We start from the raw sequence: 23441 nt of genomic DNA, 5'->3' as shown, positions 1-23441 counted from the left end.
TCTAAATTCTCTTGCAATGAGGGAGGATAGGGAGCTTCTAGCTTTTCAATATCTTCTTCCAGATTTCGTATTGAATTATGTTGTGCATTTCAGTTCAGCGGTAAAGCAGTGGGAATTCTTGGTTTGGGAAGGATTGGTTCAGCAATAGCAAAGAGAGCTATAGCATTTGGGTTTCAGTTAGTTACCATTCAAGAAGTGAAAAACCAGAACCAGGTATAAGTATACTCCAAATATCTTACTGGCAGCCAATTCTGAAATCCTTGTTGTTGCTTGTGCTCTTACCAACGAGACCTATCACATTGTTAATCGTGAAGTTATCGATGCATGGGGACCAAAAGGCATACTCGTCAATATTGGGCGAGGGAAACACGTCGATGAACCTGAGCTTGTGCGTGCACTAACTGAAGGAAGACTAGCTGGGCTGGGCTTGATGATGGTTTGAAGATGAACCAGAGGTGCCTGAACAGTTATTTGGCCTTGAAAATGCTGCTCTTGCTTGCCTCATGTTGGGACTGACACGATCGAAACCTGCAAGGCAATGGCGGAACTGTGATTCAAAACTTAGAGCACATTTCCTCAACAAGCCACTTCTGAATCCAGTAATTTGATTGAGGTCTATGACTTTAGTTTCTAAAATTTTTAAAATGTTTCCCTTTCCAACATTTCATCACACTGAAAATAGGTTCAAACTAGTATTTCTGGAAATTGGCATGTATCATTCTTAGAAATTCAAGAACTTTGATAGAACATGGATGTAGACGAAAGTTATGTAAAGTTTCCTGAGTGAGAGGTATTAGGTTCACTAGCGTTAATACGATGACTTGATATTTTTCACAACTTAGCGCTAAAGTATTGAAGAATTTGATTGCTGATATCTAAAAAACTTGCATCTTTGGCAGCACATTTACATTATGGGATGTTGACTTCGCACCCAGTTGAAAATGTTTCTCACTATGTATTCTGCAGGAGTTCCCTCTGTATGGGATATTGAGTGGTGAAATTGGTTTCGCACCTGGCAGTAACTGCTATTATTGATGCTTCACCAACTTGCCACATTTTTTTTTTTTCTAATCAGAAGCTGAAGCAATTTAGGGTGAGCAGCTATTTAGAAAAGCCAATTTATTGATACTTTTTACCATGGATCGGCTTGGATGAGCCGACTCACTTTCCCGAAGACTAAAACGGCCCTATGAACAGTGTTTTGTGTTTTGTGGCTGCAAGGAAGCCGTGGTGGAGCCTTGACATGTGAGAACAGTTATTACAGGAATATTGATATATTATTGATTGATTGATTGATTGGTGATTGATTTCTCCGCATGAACGGTCTTCATAAGGGTGCTGCACTTATTTTCATGACATTAGAAATGGAAGTGGCTGGCCAGTGAAGATTTTGATGCCGTCTGGTTTAGTGTCACAAATTTTTTAATTTTATTTTACTCAATTTTTGGGCCAGGATATTTTTTATCGGACTAGAAATCAGTTGTGATTTAAATGATTTTTTTTCTTATTTTAAAGACAACAGTCGGAAAATTTTCATTGATCCTTCTATTATCCTCAAATCTGATCTGTGTTCCCCATTATCAGATTGAAGGACAGTTACAGTTACAGTCACCGTTACACTATCACAGTCTTTTCAGTTTCATGCTTTTAGAGAAGGCAGAAATTATAATACATTAAGTACTAAACATAATCTTTTTCTGGTATATATCTGTCTTGAAAATCAGATAAATTTTAGATATGTAGTTGTTAGAGCCAGCTATTCTTCAAAACCCAGAAAGGTCCCTGTGTCACTTTATGTATGTCGTTACACAAAAGAAGCAAGAGGAACTGACCCAAGCTGGCACCCAAGAACAGAGACAAGGGATAGGATGAGAGTATTCCAAGCAGGAAATCGCTGCAACGGGCCAAATTCCTTCGTCTTTTCTCCCTTCAACTTCTAACAACTCTTAGCCTTAAATGCCCTAATAGCATAACAAGCATGCATTATTAAAACTCTCCATCACTCTCCATGATGACATTTATCCAACTAACTGTTGTTGTTTTTGCCCTTTTTTTTTAAGTTATTATTTTAGTAGTGACTTGATATTATGACAAGTATTTTAATTTAAGATGAAATTAGTTTTATTGATGATTGTTTTCCATTGCACTTTAATTTATTTGTAAGCGATATTTAAATGATGCGAAGGAAAGATTTCCTGCAATAAGGATCTTCGGCTGATGTAATGCTGATATCACGTTTTGTTTTCCTTTGAAGATACAAGGCCATGAATAATTATGACATATTGGGTTATTCCCATATCTGCCGTCCGTACTATTATATATGTAGTTCTTGGTTGGACACCATTTAGTGGCCTTTTGATTAGATCGTACTGCATGGTTATGTTTTTCGCCACTAAGCTATTCTATTATCTTCTGTACATATTTAACTAATCTGATTATATTAAAAGAATTAAATAATTTAGTTAATTATAAGAAACATAATATATTTTTTTCAAAACACTATAATTATTTTTCTTAATACCCTTTCTCTCTCTCTCACTTGATTATAATTGAGGAAGTATTAATGAGGATAATTGAAAAAAATTTATAAATATAAAAAATAGCTCTTACATTTAAGATTAAAATCAACTCAATAATTAAATCATATATTAAAAAACGAATACATGATTAGTGGAATCTATAGGTGACATATTTTTAACCACAAAAGGCTTAACTTGCCAATCAATTTATTATTTTTCGGGTAGCGTTAGCAAAATTAGTCAATTTTTTATTTAATAAAATTTTTGTTTGGGTTTAAAGAGTAGACGCCAACATATTACAATTATAATCAAACTCACGACTTCCCATATATAAGATACTCTTTCGGTCTTAAATATAAGACCCTTATACTAGTGTACATAAAGGTTTTATATTTAGGACCGGAGAAATAGTATTTTATGCCATTAAACCGTGAGTTAGGCTTATTTAGCTAAATTCGGTTCAAACTTCAAAATGATGATTTTGACCATTCTATATTTTTTAACTTTATGAAGGTTGGCTGGCCTTAGAATTTAATTTATTTATATGACGCTGGTCCCATTTCTTAAACATCCTGTTCATTCTTGTGCCATGTTTCATTAAATCCCTTCTTAGCGTGACATAAAATATGCTTAATTCTTGTAACTTTTTCAAATATGCAACATCAGTTAATTGACTTATGCATTATGTAATTTGTTACATTTATGATTTTCTTATTTATTAACGTTGTCTGTATTAAGTAGCGAGTAGTCAAGTTGATCTTTTCTACACATATTTCTTAATTAAAGGGATTATATCATGCATCAATTATTAACATTCAAAATATTTACATATCTTCTGCATTAAGTTTTAGCCAAAGAAAAAGACATTACCCAAACTCAAGCTCTTTTTTTCTTTCAAATATAAGATGGAGTGATATACCTCGACTTAAGACTGCGTACGCTTCTCACTTCAAAATTAAAGTTGTAGCAACAAGCAGAATTAAATAGACGCTGACAAATATGCCGTGACCCACAGTCTGATTAGATCACATTTTCCATATATTAAACAAACTAAAGTAAGCTGCCGACACTCACCAGCCAGCCTCCTCTGTTTCTGTCTGTTTATGAGGTTCTGGTCACTTCTCTCTCTCACTAATCATCATCCCTTACCTTCTTTACTCTTCAGCAGCATTTTATCCTCTTCGTTGGGCATTCTCACTTCTTCATTCCATGCACTCATGCACACTGACACAGTGACACAGAGAGAGTAAAAAGCACAGAACTTTCTGGGTTTTGCTTTCTGGGTTATATTCATTTTGTTCAGAACTGTTGAAAAAATTTTCTAGGTGCCACTCAATGTCCGTGTAATTGTCAAAGTTAGCTCCTTTTCCTGGAAATAGTCTTTCACTAACTGGGGTTTTGGTTGAAATCCCCTTCTTTATCACCATCATCATCATGCTTTCGGCGAAGTCAGAATCAGATATTACGAGTTTAGTATCTTCTTCACCTTCAAGGTCTCCCAAACGACCTGTATACTACGTGCAGAGTCCGTCAAGGGACTCTCACGATGGGGACAAGTCGTCGTCAATGCAAGCGACTCCTATATCCAATAGCCCTATGGAGTCTCCTTCACACCCTTCTTTTGGGAGGCATTCAAGGAACTCGTCTGCGAGCAGATTTTCTGGGATTTTCAGGTCATCTTCAGGCAGAAAAGGAGGAAGCAGAAAGAGGAATGACAAGGGCTGGCCTGAGTGTAATGTGATTATGGAAGAAGGTGAATATGATGAGCTCAAAGAATTGGCCTTCACCAGACGAGTCCAGGCTCTGATTGCTCTGTTCAGCTTCGTTGCTCTCTTCACTGTCTTCTGCTTGATCATTTGGGGTGCTAGCAGGCCTTTCAAGACAGAGTTTACCGTCAAGGTCAGTCTAAATTCAAAACAATATCCTTCAATCTCACCACTAGAATTTCTGATTCCTGTGGATTTTCTGCATTTTCATAGTTACAATTTACTGTCTCTTTTTACTAAAACTGTCTATAAACTAAGTTGATAAAGTTATTGAAGTAACTAAAGGTGTCTTGGAGAAGGACGAAAGGGAAAACAAGGAAGTACGGTTACTAGTTAGTCTCAGAATTTCTGGTTATGGATAGCAAAGTACGGTTACTAGTTAGTCTCAGATTTCTGGTTATGGATAGCAACCTTATCATATTAGGATGCACTGTGACACTATTTTGCAGAGCTTGACAGTACATAATCTGTATGTTGGGGAAGGTTCAGACTCCACAGGAGTACCAACAAAGTTGCTCACAATAAATGGATCATTGCGGATAAATGTGTATAACCCTGCCACTTTTTTTGGAATCCATGTTCATTCCTCTCCCATCAATCTCCTCTTTTCTGATATCACAGTGGCATCTGGTCAGGCGAGTAACATCATCATTTATTACTGATTTACCAAATTCAAGCAATTAATATAACACACAATATATATATATATGTATCTAATTGTTCATGATGTGTTTGGATGCAGCTAAAGAAGTATTATCAGCCCAGAAAAAGTAAGAGAGTTGTATCAGTGAACTTGGAAGGAAACAAGGTTCCACTATACGGGGCTGGATCAACTATTACACCGTCCCAAACAGGGGTTGTTGTTCCTCTCACACTGAAGTTTGAGATGAGTTCAAGAGGAAATGTAGTTGGCAAACTTGTGAGGGCAAAGCGCTACAAGGAAATTACTTGCCCTTTGGTTCTCAACTCTTCCAGATCCAAACCCTTCAAGTTCAAGAAGAGTTCTTGCATCTATCAATGAGTTTTCTTTTTGTGTTGTGTTGTGAGTTGTGGGCCTTTTTGTGCAAATTAATTTATGGTTGTAAATTGTGAAATACGCATAAGCATGAAATGTTGGATCTGTATGTGATTTTGATTGCTGGTGAAGAAGCCATTTAATGATCTTTTAACGTCTGGTTTATATACACACACAAAAATTTTCATCCTAATTATAAGAACTAGTTGACTAATTTAAAAAGATTAAGGAAAGAAATTAAGTTAGTTATTTGTAATAAATAGGTCTTGTCTTTTCTAAAATATCCTTGCTAATCAAGTGTATTAGCTAGAATTACTATTGTTAGAAAAATTATATTGGGAAAAAATACATAAATATGAAAGACAAAGTGGATTGGGATCTTATATTTAGGATCAAGATAAAAATCAAACATTTAAACAAGATCTTATATTAAAGACAGGATGTAGTATATATATATATATATACTCCTCCGGTCCTTATTATAAGACCCAATTTGACTTTTTATTTGGTCCTAATTATAAGACCCAATCCATTTTGTCTCTTATATTTATGCATTTTTTTCCAAGATAATCCTTCTAATAATGATAGTTTTAGCCAATATACTTAATTAGTAAGGATATTTTAGGAATGACAACACTTATTTATTATAAATAACCAACTTAACTTACTTCCTTAATCTCCTCAAATAAGTCAATTGGGTCTTATAATTAGGACCGGAGGAGTATATATAATGGCAGACCATGAAAGACCCACCTTTAATAATTTAGAGAAGAGAAGATCATTTACCCGGAGGAAAAAAAAGATCGATCCCACCACATGGCCACTCAAAAAGATTATTTACGTTAACTTCTTCGTATCTATTGTGTCAAGTGTCAATTGTACCAAGTCTCATGATTTATGGACATTGTACTTTAAATGTTGTTTTAATATAATTGTCTTTTTATATAAAAAAAATAAAAATAAAAATAGAAGATATAGAATGGAGCAAGCGGTAGAGAGAGAATTTTTTTTAATGGGTCCTTTTTTTTTTGTTACAATTTTAATGAATCTTTTGTTTCAAGAGTTTCAGTTAAGTAAACGTTGATGGAAAAAAATTAGGGACTTAATATTTTAGTCGAAGATGTTCCTCAATAATTTCAAACAAAATTAGATAGTCGATTTCAAAATATGTTATAATATTTTCTTCATGATTTAGACATATCAGAAGAAACCTAATAATCTGCGAAATAATCCAATATATCAAAACCTGTCTAATAATAAATCTCTCAAGGGGGAAAAATTAGTCTGCAAAATGACCAATGATTTTTCATAACGAATTAGATTGGAATTTTTTTCCCTTTTTTTTTGGAGTAAACGTTGCAAAATGACAAACACAGAACACTGAAAAAACCTAAGATTTTAGGCCCAGACGGCCCAATAAAAATTGGCAACGTTTACTCCAAAAAACAAAAAAGAATTACCTGTATGTACCGATCTCGGAGCCGCCCATGAAATTGAGCATCAATATATTAATTTCACAATTTGCCCTTAGAACGCGAAGGATGACACACGGTTTAATATAATGATTAGTCCTCATAGTTTATATTTATTTTAATTTTGGTCCCTAAAGTTTGAAATTCTTGGTTTTCGTCCTTTAAATTTACATTGTTTAAAACGATGGTCCTTGGTCCTTGCGTTTTCAGAAAGACTTAGGCTTAGATTTAACAGCGTCAAATATGCTTATGCGTTACTAGCACTGTTAAAAATACTGAGGTGGACACTGACCGGCCTATATGTCAATATGACATGGCTTTTAAGAAGGAAAAAAATGGCCCTCTCCTCGCCCTTAAAAGCAAGGTCCTCCCCAACGGTGCAAAACATTTGCTAGGATCATCTTGCATGATAGACTTACAACTAGCAAAACGAAGCAACGAAGGAATCTCCATCCTACTGGCAACTGTGATAGATGCAAGCTGTTTGAGGAGGACTGCGCTTCATGCACTAAGAGATTGCAAAGAGACTAGGGAGTTATGGAGAGATATAATAAAACCATCTTACTGCAACAGGTTTTTCTCAGGCTCTTTGACTGAGTGGTTTCATCTGAATATGAAGTGCTCGGTGAGTCAACAAACTGGGTACTGGAAAGGCCTCTTTGTTATCATTTGTTGGCTTATCTAGCGAGATCGAAATGATCGGGTACACAATAATTCTTGTGCTGACATCTCCAGCATTCAAATTTTGCGTGGTATGGGAAGCGCACATGCCAAATTGGCAGGAACTAATCTGTCAAAAACTAAGAATCGTGACAGTCCTAGAAGGTTTTCTTCTGATGACTGTGAAGTTTGTGCTTGTGGAGGTGTTCTCAAAGATATTAATGGGTTAGTCACGAAAGGCTTCTAGCTCAGATGTCATACGGGCGACTCGCTATCTGCAGAAATTTGGGGCTGTCTCATGGGCCTTAAACGTGCTTGGGATGGTGGTTGTAAGAACATCCTCCTCGGGTGTGATTCGCAAGAAGCTTTGCACCTGATACAAAATGAACTACCGGATCTACATGAGGATTCTCAACAAATCAAAGAAGTCAGAAGCGTGATGAATCGAAGTTGGCACGTGGCTCTGGTCTATCTTGACAGGGATGATAATGGAATAGCAGACTGCCTAGCTAAGGCCGCCTTATCAAACTGCTATGGCCTCCAGATTCTTGGTCCAGAGGCTGTGAAGTACATCATGCAATTGCAAGTAGCTACTGGAACTTAATTTTTTGTGTGTTTCTTGTTTCAGCTCTTTGTTTTTTACTTCCAGAATGTCAAAAAAGCAAGCTCAGGTCCCCCATTGAGTACTTTAGCTATATGCATATTGATTCGATGAAAATTACAGAGATTCCACAGCCATATCGTATAAAATTATATATACAAGGAGGATTCCAAGAAATATATAATTGATTATTGAAGGCCTGGGAGATTGGAATGGTACTCTAGATTATTAGTGGTAGCCCTTATGTTGTTAATGGGCACTTTGGTCTACTTTGTTTTCCTATTAAAAAACAGGGCAGGTCCTCCTCACAATCATGACAAACGTATGGTCCTTTGTCTGTCACTTTTTTATTTCATTCCTCACATACAGAAGTGTTGGAGTTGGGTCCTTCTTCTATCTTTAGTTGAGTTTCACAATAAGTGGAAGGGTGGAGGTGCAATCACGTGAATAGAAGATCGGCGAAGGTGTTGTCAGCATATACAAGCACCATAGGTTCCAAACAACAAAGAGGAACACTGTTCATCATCATCTTCGCTGGTGAACCAGTGACGTCGACCATGAGAGGAGGAGAGAGGAGAGAACCATTCTTCTTCATTGTTTGAGTTTAAGTTTAAGCTGAGTCGTCTTCATAGGAGAAGCAACGACGTGGTCGACTAGGAAGGGCAAATTGAGGGCCTTTGTTTTTTTTTTTCCTCCCTTTAAAGCCATGTCATATAGTTCAGTCAGCATCCACCTCAGTAGTGTTAACGGTGTTAATAACACATAAGCATGTTTGACAAGTCTTTCTAAAAATATAAGGATCAACGTTTTAAACAGGATAAACTTAAAAGACCAAAATCAAGGGTTTCAAATTTAAGAGATCAGAATTAAAATTAATATAAATCATAAGGACTAATCATTATATTACCTTAAAATACATAATAAAATCAACAAGTTGTTGATTGAGATTGTCAGTAGTCTTATTTCCATAAGAAGAATACAAATTTAAATTTCGGGAAGCATATTTATTAAGATGACTTTCATCTTAATACTCCCGATCTAAATATACCTTGAGTTGGGGGAAAAAAAAGCAGAGATAAATAACAAAGGTACCAAGTTTCTTTTTGTTGGCCAAAAAAGGTGCCAATTTTATTTCTTGATAGAAGTACCTGATAAATTATGTTAAGTTGTTTGATTTTCTAGATGGTTTTGTCATTATATTTAAATTTTAGCCGGTGGAGGTGCAGAGATTTTCAAAACCCATGTACTCTTTCTTTTCAATCTGCTCCACCATTTCTGCTATGCCCACGCCACCTGCAAATAATTACATTAAAAAAGAAAGCAAGACATAATACGAATTAATTAATAAGAATTTGATAGTATTTAAATAATAATTATTAATTAATAAGGATACTTGCCTAGTAATATTGCACTCACAAAAACCGTGGAGGCTAAAATGAAAATGATCAAAGAAGCTCTGCCTATTATGGCTACCAGCTTCTTCACCAAATATTGTCCTGAAACTGCGGCTATAACGGCTACTCCCGCAAAATAAAGTGCTGCAAAAAGTTTTGGTTTTTTTTTTTCAAGAGTACATATATAAAAATAGATTACTATAATATACTACCTCCAGTCCTTAATATAAGACTCCGTTTGACTTTTTGTTTGGTCCTAATTATAAGACCCTAATCCATCTTTTCTCTCATATTTATGCATTTTTTTCCAAGATAGTCCTTCTAATAATAATAGTTCTAGCTAATATACTTAATTAGCAAGGATATTTTAGGAATGACAACACTTATTTATTATAAATAATTAACTTAACTTACTTCCTTAATCTCCTCAAATAAGTCAACTGGGTCTTATAATTAGGACCGGAGGTAGTATATAAGCAGCGAAAATAATTATCAGTAATCTTTGTTAAATTTATATACTTACTGTAAGGAATTGGAAATCGTTTCAGAAGGTAATATTCCACCACCGACATTGATGCAGAAAATGCCATGGCAAAAGTCGATGTGGCACTTGACACCTGCATATAAGTTTAGGACATCAAAAAGATGTATATAATTAAATTAAATCAGTTAATTGTTAAAAAAATGTTAATTTCTCTAAAATATGCCTTTTAATTGTTTGTATTGGGAATTACTTTATTAATGTAAATTTCTCTTAATAGGCGCAATCAAAAGAAAAGTTTAAAGAAAAATGAGAGAAAATCATTCTCAAGTCATAAGAAAAGAATATAAGCACTAAAGACGCCAATGACAAAAGAGTAGCATATACCTTGTTATAATTTCCTGTATTAAAACTTGTTACGAGACTTTTTAGTAATTACATTCTTTTTTTAGAATCTTATTGTGATCCCAAAAAATTACTCCTCTGGTTCTTAATATATGACATAATTGTTGAGTTGGTTTTGGTCCTAAATATAAGACATATTTCTCATATTTATCAATTTTTTTCTAAATTACCCCTATAGACACTTCCTCAACCATAATCAAGTAAAAGAGAAAAAGGGGGTATCAAGAAAAATGATTATGGTATTTTAGAAAAAACGTGTCACATTTCTTATAATTAATTAACTTACCTAACTTTCTTAATCTAATCAAATTAGTTAAATGGGTCTTATATTAAGGACCGGAGAAATATAAATTTAAAAAATAAAGTGGATCGATATATTATACTACCTCCGGTCCTTAATATAAGAGCTAGTTAACTAATTTAAGTAGATTAAGAAAGTTTGCTAAGTTAGTTATTTGTAATAATTAGGTATTGTTGTTCCTAAAATACCTTTGCTAATCAATTGTATTAACTAGAACTACTATTATTATAAGGACCATCTTAGGGGGAAAAAAGGATAAACATAAGAGACAAAGTGAATTAGAATCTTATATTTAAGACCAAAATAAAAGTCAAACCTGTTCTTATATTAAGAACCGAAAGTAGTATTATTTAGGACGAAATCAAATCTCTCTGCGCATTCTTATACATTTATAGCCAAAGAGAGTATATACCTCAGGAGGGATTCCCAGCTCAAGGAAAAGGGGACCTAGGATGAAGCCACCACCAAGGCCAAGCAAGCCACCAACAATACCAGCAGCTAGGCCACTGGCACAATACACGATTAATTGATTCACTTTCCATTTTGGCCGTGGTCCTTCCATTGATGCCATCCGTCTCCTCCCTTGATACAACATCACTGCTTGGTATGATGTCACTCCCACTGTCACTGGTATCTGATCATTATTCACTCCCCAAAAAACTCATATTAGATTCCAAAAAATCCAATTCGAGTCAAGTAGCTAGGGCAGCAATGGCTGTCAAGCTCTCCTAATTCAAAATAGACTAGCTAGCTACTACATTCGACTCTAAATTACACTACAAACTAAATCTTATACACGTACCTGTAGCAGATTCAATACCCAATATGCTACTGAACACGTTACTGTGCAACTCTGTTGCAAAAGCATAAGTTATGTTGGTTAGCATGCATGGAACCAAAAATGCATGGGAACTATATATATATATATATGAGGTTGAAGGGTATCGACTTTTGCAATTTGTATGGCGAGTATGATGAACCAAACAGTGAAAAGAAGCCCTAGTTCCTTCCATCGAACGTTCTCTATAAGAGAAACCTGCATGAAATTAAACCATTAATACGTCTACGTACATTTATATCGACATTCTCTCGAACTAAACAATTAATACTAATTGCTTCATCGGGGTATACATATATATATATATATATATAATATTATCTCTTGTTGTTAATATAAGAACTAGTTGAAAATTCAATTTGGTTCTAAATATAAAATCTCAATCTATTTTTTTTCCAGTATTTATCTATTTTGTTCCCAAGTAATCTGTGATCATGCATGATAAGAAGTTTTTATGAAAAGATAATTTCAAGGTACACAAATGATATATATATAAAGATATTTTAGGCAAGACAATATTATAAATAACTAATTTAGTTATTTTTTTTTATTAGTTATCTAGCTCTTATCACAAGTACCGGAGGCAGTAATACTAAAGCAATAGACGATGATATACTGATCTCTAGCTTCTGACCTTTTCTTTCTTTGGTTGTTGATCTGTGGCTTCTCTGCGGTTGTCGTCGCTTGGACCTGGTGGCAGAGCCTCGTATCCGCCGGCCTCTTCTTCATTCCTCTCAATACTATCTAGCGATCACAAGTCAAATTTATTTAACCTCATTATTCCATTTAATATACATAGATAATGACTTTCATGCATTTATCTATTGTGTAATATTATTACCTCCTGTACTAAATATAACATCCACTATATATATATATATATATAAAGTGGTGGATTTTATATATTTATTACCGGAGCTAGTAAAATCATAGATGAGTTTATATCTGATCATTTCTTAATTACCAATCAATGGTGGAGCCTGTCTAGCAGCAGTCTCCTGAAATCATAATAAGGAATAATGCATCAAAATGAAGTTCCAAAACATGAGAAGATTAAGAACATCGCACATGAACAATGTATGATCAGTTCGAAAGAGGACGAAGAGAGTAACCTTAAGAATGGTCTCTTTTTTCCAGGTCTCAACGCCCCTTGAGAAAGCCTTAGTTGAAACGACTGTTGAATGAAACGAACCCAGACACGTGAATGGCAATTAATTAAAAACATGATGCATATAATTATATACTATCTTTGGTGCTAAATATAAGAGCCAATTAGAGATTTAATTTGATTCTAAATATAAAACTCTAATATTCATTTTGCCTCTCATAATTATTCATTTTTGTTCAAAATAATCCGCATGGTGATTGCATATGTTAAAGAGCAATTTTCATTTTAATACACATAATTAATAAGAATATTTTAAGAAAAACAACATGATTACAAATAACTAATATTTAATTAATTTTTTAAATATTCGTAAATTAATTATCTAGCTTTTATATTAAGTATCAGAAGTAGATTATTGTAGGGCTGGTTGAGATTTAGATATACCAAGGAAAACGACAATTAACAAAAGAGTAACCATCCAATCAGCCAAAACGACGTTCAAAATGACTCCAATACTGATTCCGAGCACCAACATTGGCTGAATGAGAAGAGCCAAATCATAGTCTATCAAAGGAAGCTCCATTGTTGGATGTCTTCGATTTAGATTGTATACCACTGTTGCGCCTGCTCCTCCTGTTACCATGCCTGCAATATAATATTACACACAAATTACACAATTCCTTATACATTATTAATTACATCAAAAACCAAAACCCACCTCGTACCACCTTTATTTCCATAAACAATTTTTCTTGTAAAAAAAAATCAATACATTGCATCTTTCCATTTTACGAAAAATATAAAGGGATTGTTTGGTAATTTAAATATCTCTCACAACGAGAAAAAAGATAATAAAATACTTAAAAAAAAATTCTCATGTAGAAATTATCTCCCAAACATACTCAAATGATTTCTTCCTATATTTATATATGTATAATGAACTTATTATTGTAACAAAGGAAAATTCATTTTTCAAAAAAGAAAAGAAAACTCAAACGAAAATATAATTTTGCTTAGTTAAGAAACCATTATATTCAACTATTGAATGCATCTAGAATTATTCTTATTTTCATTTATAATTGTAAGTGTCTTATTCTAAGATCGTGGAATTAAAATGCCTTATTTTTTCCCCCAAAGAATAATACTTTTCCGTGCCTATTTGCCTGTCCTCATGGGGGAAGAGCGCATAGATAAAGGAGAAATCAAGATCTATGTATAATACGTAATAGTTTGGCCAAAAAAAAAAAAAAAGATCTATGCAAGGAACAAAAAACCGGACCGGACACTAAACCGGTTGAGGTAGTGGTTCAAGGGTTAATGGGTCAGACCGGGGTCAACTCGGGATCAAACCGGTCATATTAAAATAATTTAATTTAATTAAAAATGACAAAATATAACAATAATAATAATTACTAATAACAAAATATAAAGAAATACAATAAGAATTTGATTGTAATAATAATAAAGTACAACAATATTGAGAATTTTGATCTTTATAATTTTTTCAATAACTAAAATTAATAGTTATTGATGCCAAACTCATCATCAAAATTCATTTAAATCTATAATAATTGAGATATTAGGAGTTAAATGAGAAAAAATAGGATAAATATCAATATATTTATTTAAACCGGTTCATACCGGTTTTTACCGGTTTTCACCGGTTCACACCGGTTTGACCGGTTCAATCCGGTTTGAACCGGTCCCTGGTTTAGCTTATGAACCGGACCGAACCACTGACCGGTTCACCGGTTTACCGGTTGAACCAGCCGGTCCGGTCCGGTTTTTTTTACACTGGATCTATGTATAATACGTAATAGTAATTATTTTTTCTGTTTCAATTTTGCCCTCTATTTAATGTTCCAATATTTCAAATCCTAACTGCCTTTGCAGTGCAGTAGCAGGAGTATATTATTAAAAATAGAAAAAATTGTAATTAGGTCCCACCCAAGAAAATTAAATACAAAAAAGTCCTTTGAAATTATAAAATTATTCTGAAGTCCCAATGGACCTTTTTGCAATAAATTTTATTTGTTTAATTACCAAATTATCCTTTTTTTTAAGTTTGCAATGACAACTGAAAGAGCAGTGGTTGACAACTTAAGGTGCAAAAATTGACAACTATCGCGGTTGGTTTGACAACTTATGATGTGATATGCTGAGAAAATGTATTATCAAACAAGCCGTGATAGTTGTCAATCCTTGAACTCTAAGTTGTCAACCACTACTCTTTCAGTTGTCAATGCAAACTTAAAAAAAAATTTGGTAATTAAACAAATAAAATTTATTGTAAAAAATTCTCTTAGGACTTCAAAATAATTTTATGATTTCAAGAGACTTTTTTGTATTTAATTTTTTTGGATGGGACCTAATTGTAATTCTTCCTTGAAAATAAGTAATATCATGCATTGAAATTTCGAACATGATATATATTTAGGAGAAAATAAAAAATTAAATTAAGACTAATAAATAGTCTTGGAAAAGTATTTTTTATCACATACTTCTCTAGTCCTATTTATAGGGTAGAGAGAAAATACATTTTTTATCCTATTTATAGGACAATGAGAAATTTTTTTATATATATACAATTTTACCCTTCGTTTATTGCTATATATAACTCTGTTTACATAAGATATAATATATATTAAATATGAATAAAATTAAAAAATTATTAAATTTTAAATAAAAATTAATGAAATTGAAGGTTTTTCTTAGTCTATATAGAAGATATTGAAAATGACCCGTGAATAGGACTAGCAAAGTATGTTTATCCACACACACACATATCATGTAACCTGTGGTGTAAATGCTAGAATACATACAAGAGAAGGCGTATAAAAAATAAAAACAAGAAGAAGTGATGAACCACCGGAAGACGGAAATTAGAGTGTGGATAGGCCAGGTTCCGTAAAAAGTGCAGAAGCATTAAATAAAATAAATGTCTGGATCTTACATTTAGAGATAGCTGTAGCTGATTTTCCATCAAATCCAATAATCAATTTAAGCATTGGCACAAATATGCCTCCCCCACCAATTCCACCCACCGTCCCAAACGCCGCTCCAAGGAATCCGATTGTGGTTCCCACCACAATCCTCCATCCAAATTTCATTTTCTGCAGAAACCATACACAATCTTTTCTTCTTCAACGTACATTTGAAATCGAATCATATCAAGCACAACTGAAATGAAAATCAGAAATCTCCGAGCATATATATACTTACAGGCCATATGTGATGGTATCCCAACCTGCTTGGTGACGATGAGGGTCTCATCAAGTTGAATACTTTCTCAAGAAACTTAGCTTCAACCTCGTTTATGTCATTGCTTGATGAACTTGCTATCTGGGTTCGGTTTTGATGAGCTGAAATGGAGCTTGAGACTAAAACCAGAATCAGTATCAACCTTGTAGTCCACCTGTTTGATGTATTGTCAGCCATTTTGTGCTAGCTTCTATCCCTTCTGTTTTTCTTTCGGTTTCTGCAGATTCTTAAAACCCCGGAAAGAACAGAAAAGGAGGAGGCTTTTTGGCGGACTTGATCAAACCACAATTTTGTTTTGATCGTAGACTTTATAACTTCGAACCCATTGGCACACTCAAACAAACTAGACAGCTCTGCAAGTTCTTCAAGTAGAGAGGTTGGTTTAGAAGTAGAAAACTCAGACTGTGATTTTCCCCTCCCCTCTCTCTCAAATTTTTGTAAGTAGTAACACTCCTTTCTCATTTAAATGCTTGTTTTTGGCGGTACATGTGGTGTACAACGCCTTAATTCTAGTTATCTCTCAATTCCAATATATATATATATATATATATATTTTAAAGAAGCAAGAGAGAGCTGCAAAAAATCTCAAGGGGCTAAGATAATAAAACGGAGGTTCTTGACTATGGCTGTAAGATATAACTACCAGCTCAAACTCTACCAGTCCTTCTTCTTCTTCTTCCTCCTCCTTAATATATCTCTCTTCTTGTGTGCCATCATTTTCATGTGATGGATTTCCTGCTTCGTCTCTGCTTTCGGCAGTCCCCACACTTGTCGGCCATTGAAAACCCAGAATTTGTTCTTTTAATCTTCTTCTATGGTTTTGAAACATCGGCATAAAATATAAACATATAACAAGCTATATTATTCATAATTTATAAATAATACTTCTCATTTCCTTCGTATAAAACTCAATTAACTAATTTAAGTAGATTAAGCGTGTTAGTTATATTGGTTAATATAATTTTTTTTTTGTAAAACACTCTAATAATCTTTTTTAATTCCTTTCCCCCTTCTCTTACTTGATTATTATTAGAGAATATTAATACAGTTAGTTTGGAAAAAAAAAGTATTAAGCATATTAAATAGATCTTAGATATAGGACCAACATTAGCTCCAATAATAAAAAGAAGGTTTCTTCAATTTATGTATAACTTAAAATGAATTATTTTATTCACAACTTATTCATGTTACATATTCACAATTTATGTTAAAGCATAAGCTCTGTATGTTATGTTTGCGTAAAATTTTATTCTAATTTCTTAAATTTGTATAATATGTTTTTGGTACTTTAATTTTAATATCGTTAGTTTCATCTAATTAAAAATGCTGACTCATCAAATTTAAGTGATGGCTATAAAATAAAACGCTGACAAAACTTACTTGCATCTTAACCTTTATGATGTGATATTGTTATATTTGAAGTCATGTAAATTTAAAAAAAAAAAAATCAAAACAACTCTATCTTTTGCGGATACTTTGTCAACATTTAATTATACATTAATCACTTAAGTTTGATTAATCAACATTTTCTGTTGAAATAAAACTAACGGTGCCAAATTTGGAAGACTAAAACTATATCTTATAAATTTAAGGATTAAAATGAAAATTTATATAAATATAAACGATTAAACGTACGTTTAATTTTAGCCCATAATATTAAAAAAAACAAAATAAGAGACCAGAAAGGGCTGGAACTTTTATTGAACGGGGAAAGAGCGTGACCAGTCCAATTTCAAATCTGAACACCCACGTGGTGGCGTGGTGCCCTGAAAGCTGACAAGGAACAATTAAGGCTCATGACAGAATGGTAAAAATATCCTATAAACACATTTTATATAAATCGAGATGAAATTCTTTTTACATACTTATCTTATATTCTATAAATCACTACTGCCTCCGGTTTAAAATATAAGTTAAACTTTATCTATTGTGTTTATCAAAAAACTAATTAAAATAAATTTAAAACAATAAATGTGTAAGGTATATATTTGTTTTTCTAATATACCTTTATTAATGAAGAGAATAAGTAAAAAAAGTAATAAATGAATTAAAGATGAGAGAGAATATAGGGGGTAAAATTGAAAAAAAATTCATTAAATGCTTGAACAAAAGTGAATGTTATTTTATAAATAAAAAAACCAATCCTTTTAAGAAAGTTTAGCTTATATTTTGAATCGGAAGAATTATTAAAAAATTATTTATAAGCTATTTCAAACCGGTCCTAAATTGAGTTAGAGAGAGAAAGAGTCACGTATTATAAGATCTGCAGAGATAAAATGTAAAGCTGAAGTATTCAGTATGTGTTTATTGAGTAACACCTAATATGTTACAATAATTTTCAGTAGTATTTGATATTCTAATTTTAAAGTATTTGTTGCTATTCAGAAAAATATTTTAGGAACAAAATTACATCAAAAATTAATTCAAACAGAAGCAGTCACTGAAAAACATAGGAAAAATGACAAAAAAAGACCACTGAAATAGAAAAATTGCACAGAGAGACCTATTTATAAAAATTGTTGTCGAAACCCATAAGATTATTATCAAAACCCATACTAATGTTATCATGGGACTCTATTTATAATTTTTCTATTTTGGTCATTTTTCTTAAAAAATATTTCAGTCTGCGAACGTGATTTAATCCTAAAATATTACATTTATTTTTCCATGGGCAAAATTAAATTCACCCTCAATAAACAATTACCAATAGTTATGATAATAATAAGAGTAAATATATATATCCGGCATTCTAAACTATTTTCATATATGTGTTCAGCGTCCTAAAAGTATTTAATACTACCTGTAATTCTTAATATAAGAGCTAGATAATCAACTGATTTGTGAATATTAAAAAATTAATTAAATTAATTATTTATAACAAATAAATATTGTCTTTGTTAAAATACTCTTATTAATCATGTACATTAATCAAAAACTTTTTTATATAAAAATCTTTTAACATGTGAATCACCATTAGGATTACTTGGAAACAAAATAGATAAATATGAAATATAAATTAAATTAAAATTTTATATTTAAAAAAATTATTTTACAACTAATTTTTGTATTAATGATTAGAATTTGCTTTCAATATGTTAAAAATAGAGCTGTTCCACCCCGAAGTAACGGAAGCTTAACCTTCATTTCCCCTATTTGATAGCTGAGCAATTTTGCTTCCATCATCAAAACCTTATTTTTTGTAAGCAGTTTTTTAATCATAATTTATAAAATAGGAGATAAAAATATAGAAAATAAGTTTTGTTTTGACTAACATAAAACATACATATAAGTGATTTTAACAATGATGTTAAAATGGACCTTAATTAACACACATCTGGTCTGCGCGATGGCCCGGGCAAAAATGAAACATGAAAAAAAAACGAGAATATAGGCGGCCGAATAGTCCATTTCATTCATAGAAATATATCCCTTTTTTTATTTTTCAAAGGGCATTATATATAATAATTTGTTGCAAAAAAGAAAGAAAGGAGAAGAACATTTTGTTCTCTACAACCCTCCATTAATGTTGAGGTCTGTAGTGGAGGGAGATGGAAGATTTGATTGGTCATGATCAATCAAGTTTTTGATTATGTTTTAGTGCTGTATAAGTATTGTATTATATGTGTGTGTGGAAATTTAGCTCAAATTAGTTAATGTTTTTAAATTTTGGAGAATTATTCTAAATAAAATTTATTAATTATATAAATCACTATTACCAATTCCCTTTTGACAAATAACCTAGCATCATCTACAATACTTCCTTTAACCCTATTTATAAGTTTTAAATTTAAAAAAGAACATTGTCTATTTTATAAGTTTCAATTTGAATTTGTCTTAGCATTTAATACATTTTTATTAATATTTCTCTTAATTATTTCTCTTTTATCATATTTTCCCATATATTCTCTTTCATCTTGTTTCTTATTTATTATAATTTATAAGGGTATATTTGAAAACAAAAATATATTTTTAATCTATTTATTAGTTTTAACAAATTTTAATTATTTATCTATTATTTTTGAATTATTTATTTAAAATAAATAATAAGAATAAGAGGGAGTATTTTTAAAAGAATGGAGACTGTCACACCTCCTTGTTAAAAAGATTAATGTCTTCCATATCATCTAATGGTGGCTTTCATTTATTTTCACGTTTTTTTTAATTTTTAAATTTTAATAAGCTATTTATATAATAATAAATGCCTGACAAAACCGTTCACGTTAACCTAAGTAGTGCCTTCACCTAACAAAAGGAGCATTATTTATTATTATTATTATTTTAAAAAAGGCCAGAAGGGTAGAAATAGCAACCTGCCACACCTGAACATCCTATCCGCTGCACTAAAAAAGTTGATTGAACGAGAGAAAAAGTCACGTTCATAACACCTCTAAAAATAAAATATGAGCGGCCATAAATTTTGTCTAGAAAATTGTGTCAAATTTCTAAAAAATTTAAATTTATTAATATGTGATGACATATTTCACCATAAAAAATGATGGCTTTTCACTTATTTTTTAGAATTTCTTATAATTATTTTTTTGCTCTAAAAACTCACAATAACCCTCTCAACTCCTCTTTCCCTTTCGGCTATCATTTTCTCTCTTCGCGGGCAAATAAAAAGCCGAATAACCCATTTCATTTACATAAATATATTAGATATCCTATTTAAAAATTAAAATTAGTTAAGTTAGTTATTGGAAATATCTCTTTATTATTAAATATTTCTTGGTAGAATTTTTAGAATCAATCAATGTTTTAAAAGCCGGACCGGAAGTCAAAAAAAACCGGAAAGATCAACGGTCATGGTTCAATCGGTCGGATCAGTCGGACCGTTCGGTTAGACCGGTGACGCAATAATTAATTTAAAAAAATATTATATACATATAATTAGTATATATGAAAAATATCAATTATTAAATAATTTAGAAATGCATTTAAATAATCTAAATTATAATAAAATCATTGAAAATGGACTAAAACCTTATATATTTAAATTTTATGTATGTTTAAAATATTTAATGATATTACAAATTATCAATTCATTCAATCAAAATATTTTTTTAAAGATAGATCAAATATTGAAACAAAAAGACTAGCGACTCACGATTTTAACACCACAATATGAAATTTTCAATGAAATAATACTATATGGTTATAACTAGTCTAAAAATATATTAGGATATTTAAGGGGATCAATTTTTTTATTTTTCTTCTATTTTTTTAAAAATTTTTTAGTATTTTTCAGTCAGGCTAAAAAACCGTCCGGTTTTCTGAAAACCGTTCCGGTTTCCCGTCCAACTCCGGTTTCCGGCTTAATAACGGCTCAACTCCGGTCCAATCCGGCTCAACTATGTAAACGGTTTTTTGGTCCAACCGAGCCGTTAACGAGTCCGGGTGACGGTTCAACCGGTCCGACCGTCCGGTCCGGTCCGGTTCTTTAATCATTGGAATCAATAGAAATAATTTTTAAAAAATAAAATTAAAAATATTATATTTATAACAACGTTTAATCTCTCAATTAATTTTTATATTAAATATTAGAGGAAATATTTAATTATGACCCTCCGCCTCTCCATTGGTGAGACTGTAATCGTGATGGAAAGAGACGAATGGTTCGACAGGCCTATAACCTATCCCTCCATTTTATTTTTTATTTTTTTAGTGTTATATACTTAGATAAGTAATACTCCTCCCTCGGTCTTTAATATAAGACTCGATTATTAAGTTAGTTTTGTCATAAATATAAGACTCATTCCTCATATTTATTAATTTTATCTAAATTACCTTTATGGATATTCTCTCAACCATAATCAAGTAGTATAAGAAGATGGTATTAAGAAGATGATTATAGTATTTTAGAAAAAACCTGTCATACTTCTTATAATTAATTAACTTACCTAACTTCCTTAATCTGATCAAATTAGTTAAATAGGTTTATATTAAGAACCGAAAGAGAGACATTTTTTTTTGGTACGAAACCATCCGGTATCCGACCGCCCGATTACCTGAGCTATCAACTAATCCGGATTCGGGCCGGGCAACAAGTAAAGCCCTCCCCGGTACCCTTTTTAACAAGTGAGGTTTCGAACCCCCGTTCTCAAAGAGCAGAGGACCCGCCTCACTTGTGACCTACCAGTCACTACTAGGTCAGGAGTAGTCGTAAGAAAAGTACACATATTTTTGTTTATCGAAAATTCATACAAACTTTGCATTACATGTATTTTTTTTAAATATTATCCCTCATATTTAAATCCTAACTTCATCCCTAGCCGTTTTTAGGGATCTTTTAACTCTGTCTGTGGCTAGATGTTTATGTTAACAAGGGTTGTCTGGTTAAGCACATGGATGGGGGTTACAGGGATGCTGCAGGCAGCTTTTAGTTGTGCGCGTGAGTTTTGTTTGGAGTGTTGTATTTATTGTAGTACAAAAGATAAGGCTTATAACGCGTTTAGAACAGTTTATAAGTAGTTTATAAGTTGTTTTTTTAATAATAATTTACAGAATACGAGATAAATATGTAAGATGTGTTTTATCTCTGTTTACGCAAAACTTGCTTATAGGAGATTTTCATCGTTCTGCTAAACGGGGCCTTAAAATAATGACGGAGTTGCCGTCATGTGACTTAAAGGTCAAGGGTTCAAATCCTAAAAATTTCTGATAAGTTTGGCATCGCTCAAAAACACTTAAAAAATATTTTTATAATGTGCGACGTAAATATGTGAAAAGAAATTTGTGTCAACTTGTAAAAAAACACTTTTTTTAAAGTGTTTTTGGTGTTTTTCAAATGCCGGGGGTCTTTTCGTTTACAAAGATAAGACTACACATATTTATTTATTTATTTATTTTGTTACAGACTACACATATTTATCTATCCCCAAACCCCACCTGGTGAGAGTTTTATGCACTGGTCCTTATTGTGTATATAGCAAAGGTACTTTTTTTTTCTTCTTAAAATGTAATCGTTGTTTATCAAATGTTGGATTGTCCTCCAATTGAGTTAAATTTTCAGCGTTTCTTTTCCCCAGAGTCTATAGGTAGTTAGAGTTTTAGGATCTATTTAGGATAGATTATAAATAACTTTTCAATCATAATTTACAAATATGATTTACAAAATAAAATAAGTATGTGAGAAGAGTTTTGTTTCAAATTATGCGAATTTGAACACCATCCCAAACAGGCATCGAAACTTGATGCTAAATGTTAACTGCCATATCCTTTTATCTCTCAGGTTACTTGGTTAGGGTGGTTGTAGCATCTTTGTTTGAGATAGGGCCTGTTTGGGTATCCCAAAACCGCAGTTTCAGAAGCACTTTTCCGCGAAACGAGATAATCTCCTCCACATATTTATTTCGTAATCCGTAAAAGCACTTCTGAAATCATGGTTTGGTTTCTATCCAAACACACCCATATGTACTCAATCTTGTGAGCCATATTCTAAGTTGGTGTTTGTTATGTGTTGTTGTCGTATATGTCTTGTATTTCTGTATATTTTTAATGCTGTATTAATGTTCCATTCACACAAGTATATTTCTGGTCAAAAAATTCACACAAATATATTTGATCGTTTTATTAATTGAAAAAAAAGGAGAAGAAAGCTAACAGTCAAGTTGATAGCGAGCG

At 32.3% G+C, this 23441-nt stretch overlaps 2 protein-coding genes and 1 pseudogene across 2 annotated transcripts; 2 read left to right on the top strand and 1 right to left on the bottom strand.

The window, feature by feature from the left end:
* Positions 1 to 30: 30 nt before the first annotated feature.
* LOC114762518 (hydroxyphenylpyruvate reductase-like) lies at positions 31 to 834 on the top strand (annotated as a pseudogene).
* Positions 835 to 3620: 2786 nt separating this feature from the next.
* LOC114762537 (uncharacterized) lies at positions 3621 to 5454 on the top strand. The gene is made up of 3 exons (XM_028952033.1): positions 3621 to 4418; positions 4735 to 4920; positions 5028 to 5454. Exons 1-3 carry the CDS (start codon positions 3954 to 3956, stop codon positions 5304 to 5306), a joined length of 930 nt encoding a protein of 309 aa, XP_028807866.1. The 5' UTR covers positions 3621 to 3953; the 3' UTR covers positions 5307 to 5454.
* A 3451-nt stretch (positions 5455 to 8905) lies between these two features.
* LOC114762527 (sulfite exporter TauE/SafE family protein 3-like) lies at positions 8906 to 16060 on the bottom strand. Its single transcript, XM_028952023.1, has 12 exons — positions 15783 to 16060; positions 15514 to 15673; positions 13005 to 13205; positions 12565 to 12626; positions 12417 to 12450; positions 12087 to 12196; positions 11564 to 11650; positions 11417 to 11467; positions 11027 to 11248; positions 9951 to 10044; positions 9431 to 9571; positions 8906 to 9326 (listed from the first exon to the last, which is right to left on the bottom strand). Exons 1-12 carry the CDS (start codon positions 15996 to 15998, stop codon positions 9241 to 9243), a joined length of 1464 nt encoding a protein of 487 aa, XP_028807856.1. The 5' UTR covers positions 15999 to 16060; the 3' UTR covers positions 8906 to 9240.
* Between the last annotated feature and the right edge of the window lie 7381 nt (positions 16061 to 23441).

The sequence above is a fragment of the Neltuma alba genome, unplaced genomic scaffold, assembly GCF_004799145.2.
Source record: "Neltuma alba isolate B1F8T4 unplaced genomic scaffold, ASM479914v2 tig00001742_pilon, whole genome shotgun sequence".
NCBI classification, from domain to species: Eukaryota; Viridiplantae; Streptophyta; class Magnoliopsida; order Fabales; family Fabaceae; genus Neltuma; species Neltuma alba.
The sequence above is the reverse complement of the archived record's forward strand: the minus strand, read 5'-3'. Positions and strand labels throughout refer to the sequence as shown.

Coding starts and splice junctions, on each gene's coding strand:
- LOC114762537 (XM_028952033.1), top strand. CDS start 3,954: ATGCTTTCGGCGAAGTCAGAATCAGATATTACGAGTTTAGTATCTTCT. Junction 4,419..4,734: donor AGACAGAGTTTACCGTCAAG/GTCAGTCTAAAT, acceptor ACTATTTTGCAG/AGCTTGACAGTACATAATCT. Junction 4,921..5,027: donor TCACAGTGGCATCTGGTCAG/GCGAGTAACATC, acceptor GTTTGGATGCAG/CTAAAGAAGTATTATCAGCC.
- LOC114762527 (XM_028952023.1), bottom strand. CDS start 15,998: ATGGCTGACAATACATCAAACAGGTGGACTACAAGGTTGATACTGATT. Junction 12,197..12,416: donor ACAGGCTCCACCATTGATTG/GTAATTAAGAAA, acceptor TGTGATCGCTAG/ATAGTATTGAGAGGAATGAA. Junction 10,045..11,026: donor AGCTGGGAATCCCTCCTGAG/GTATATACTCTC, acceptor ACTTATATGCAG/GTGTCAAGTGCCACATCGAC.